The 3,162-nt window shown below is 62.0% G+C and overlaps 1 protein-coding gene across 2 annotated transcripts in view; it reads left to right on the plus strand.

Moving 5' to 3' along the window:
• The window catches only part of ACSF3 (acyl-CoA synthetase family member 3), a 14,783-nt gene extending 12,036 nt beyond the window's left edge, over nt 1-2,747 (plus strand). For both annotated transcript variants that reach the window (XM_045293917.1, XM_004704735.2), the window contains one exon: nt 1,900-2,747. In XM_045293917.1, coding sequence (XP_045149852.1) covers nt 1,900-2,026 — 127 coding nt within the window. In that variant the 3' untranslated portion in view covers nt 2,027-2,747. The remainder of the gene's footprint in view (nt 1-1,899) is intronic.
• Nucleotides 2,748-3,162: the final 415 nt, after the last annotated feature.

Consider the following 3,162-nt stretch of genomic DNA (forward strand, 5'->3'; position numbering starts at 1 on the left):
AGGCTGTGGGTAAGGGGGGTGGAGCTGGCCGTGGCTATGGGTGTCCACTACTGAACATGGAGGTGAGAGGCTGGGAGGATGGGGTTTGTCCTCCCCTGGCTCTAGGGAGACACAGTGGTTGCCCCCACCCCCACTCTGGCCTGACCTTGGGTCTCAGGATCATGAGCTCAGAGACAGGTCTCTCTGGTCAGCCAGGGAGTCTGTTGTTTGAAACCCCACACACCTGGTCATGTTCTTCTACCCGCCTCGTGGGCTTGCCTGTCCCTGGCTCTAAACACCCCCTAGGCCATCCTGTCTCCCTATGAGACCTGGAGACCCTGCCCCTGCCCACCCCACTGCCAATGTTCCTCTGAGTGCTGACGGTCAGGCAGCCAGAGGCAGGGCTCAGGCTCGGAGGCAGGGCCCGAGGACAGACAAACCCTTTGATCGTTCTAAACCCCAAGAGTCTCCTTGCCCCTGGCCCTGGTCCCCCTCTTTCAAGTTTGAGGTGTGTGAGGCTTGATGGACGTGATCTACAAGCAGCCCGGGTTCGTGTTCCCCCACGGGCTACACCACTGAGCAATTAAAGACCCTCCCCCAGGTGCAGGCTCTCAGTGGGGGCGTGGGGGTCTGAAAAAGGCAGGTGTGTCCTGTGCTGAGACTCCCGTTGAGAGCCCATCAGCCAGGCCTCAGGGTGACCAGTCTGGCCTGCAGTCTCCATAGGGATGGGGTTCTCAGCCCTGGGTGCTTGGAAGAAAACCAGAGTCTGTCACTAGTTACCAGAGATCTCATTGGAGATGTAAACCCTCCCCTACAACTCCCTCAGCTAGTGACAGACAGCACTGGCCTCGTCTTTTCCACAGGAAGTGCAGACAGGTAGCAGGGGGCCCCACCCCTGGAGCTGGGGAGAGGGAGATGCAGGTGCCTCTGGGAAGCCGGCTCTTGCTGGGTGCTGGCCCCCCGCCCTGGGTTTGCTTCAGCAGGAGAGCCAGCTTCCCTTTAACTCTGGCCCTCACACCCTGTGGGAGTGCCCGACCGCTCCATCAGGTCTCAGGGTTCTGAGACCGCACATCTCACGGGAGCAGGCAGTCCACCATCTCCTGTAGGCAGTGCCCAGTGATGGGCAGGGGTGGCCGCTGTGTTCTTGGTCCAGTGCCTGTAACACAGCGTAAGGCAGGGGTCCTCAAACTTTTAAAGCAGGGCGCCAGTTCACTGTCCCTCAGATCCGTTGGAGGGCCGGACTATAGTTTTAAAAAAAACTATGAAAAAATTCCTATGCACAAAAACACTCGATGGACCAGATCAATGTCCTCAGCGGGCGGCAGTGGCCCGCGGGCTGCAGTTTGAGGACATCTGGTGTAAGGTGTGCCTCTGACCGAAGGTGGGCAGCACCAGAAAGATGCCTGGAAGGCGCTCTGCAGGGACCTGGCAGGTGGGGGTGGTGGTGGCAGGGGGCGGGAAGCAGCTGGGCTGGCTGCCAGGCTTGCCACCACGTGTCCTCATGTGACCGAGTGAGTGGGAAGCCTCCTGCCCACGTCAGCCTCCCAGCCTGTGCGTCACCGGGTGCTCACGCCCTGTCTCGGGCTGCGGACAACACCGTGTGCACTTGAGGACCCCGGGGAGCCCCCAACCAGCCCTGAGATACGGCCTCATCTACCCCACCCCATTGCAGAGGTGGGCTGGGTGCCCGGGAGGTGGAGGGCCGGGGTCCCCAGGCCCCCCGCTGTGGGCCCTTGAATCTTTGCAGAGCGAGAGCTCTGGCCTGCACAGCCACGGGCCGGCCCCTGGGCTCTTCCCAGCAACCAGACCTCTAGCTGTGGTCCCTCCAGGATGGCTCCCAGTCCCTGGGGAGGACTCCGCCTGGGGCTGTCTGTGGGCGGGCAGTTGAGGGTGCCCAGCTCCACCGCTCTGTCCTTGCAGGGGGGTGCTGGCCCCGTATGCCGTGCCCTCGGAGCTGCTGCTGGTGGAGGAGATCCCACGGAACCCCATGGGGAAGGTCAACAAGAAGCAGCTGCTCCACCACTTCTTCCCGAGCCAGGCAGGGTGAGGGGTGCGCTGCGGGACCCACCCCTAATACCAGGCACCGCAGGCTGGCCCACACACGGGTGCCCCAAAACCCAGCGTCCTCCGGCTCAAGTGCTCCCTGGACAGACTGCCCCCCAACTCCGGCACGCCCAAGTCCGGAGCTGCACACAGGGAGCACGCTCATGACACCACCCTCAGTCCAGGGCACCTCAGAGCCCATGCCGACTCAGAGCCACCCTGGGGGCAGGACAGAACTGCCCGGGGCTTCTGGGACTGCAGCCCTCTATGGGAGTAGAAAGGGAGCCTCATTTTTCTCCCTTGGAGCAGCTGGTGGTTTTGAACTGCTGACCTTGTGTAAGCGGCCCAACGCGTCCCCACTAAACCACCAAGTCTCCCTCAGCTCGGTGCCCCCAACAGCACTCCACATACGGAGCAACCCTAACTCCAGCCATCCCCAAATTAGCACCTCATGCAGGGAATGTTCCCCAAGTAGGTGCCTACACATAGCCCCTCCCCCTGTTGCAAATGCCCTGAACCCTGCACTCCCCTTGGTGACTGTACCCCCAATGCACTGAGCCCTGCCCAGTGCCCAACCTGGCCTCCTGGCAGCCCTCCTTCAACCTTGGGTGGGAGGGCCAGTGTACTAAACTGCCGTTCACAGGCTCACAGTGAAGACAGACGTGGCCATGCCCTGGGGCAGCAAGGGGGCACCAAGATGAATAAAGACCCTGACCCTGCCTGCATGGGGTGTGCGCATGGGCCCACATACATGTGTGCGTGCTTGTGTGTCTGTGTGCATGGGTGTGCGTACCCAGCACAGTGGTGTGTTGCTGCGTCTTCCCAGGTGCATCCCCAGGAGCCCAGACGGTGGGCATTTGAGGGGCTCCAGGATGCTCAGAGTGTACAGATGGACGGATAGACAGACAGCCCTGGCTCCACATGGCTAACCACCGAGCTATGGGACTAGCCCCAGTGCCCTGTCCTCAAGCCTCCCGTTCCCACTGGCTGGACCTGTTCCTCTCGGAGGGGGTGGGTGGTGGGGGTGGGGGTGCACATTAGGGCTCGATGGACCAACAGGAGCCCTTCATGCAGTACCTGCACCCTGACCCTGGAAGAAGAAAGCTGCGTGTGGGGCCGCTCAGCCCTCTGGGGTGGGCA

Source organism: Echinops telfairi, unplaced genomic scaffold, assembly GCF_000313985.2.
Source record: "Echinops telfairi isolate 266 unplaced genomic scaffold, ASM31398v2 ScPeMD7_2291;HRSCAF=2852, whole genome shotgun sequence".
In the NCBI taxonomy this organism is placed as follows: Eukaryota; Metazoa; Chordata; class Mammalia; order Afrosoricida; family Tenrecidae; genus Echinops; species Echinops telfairi.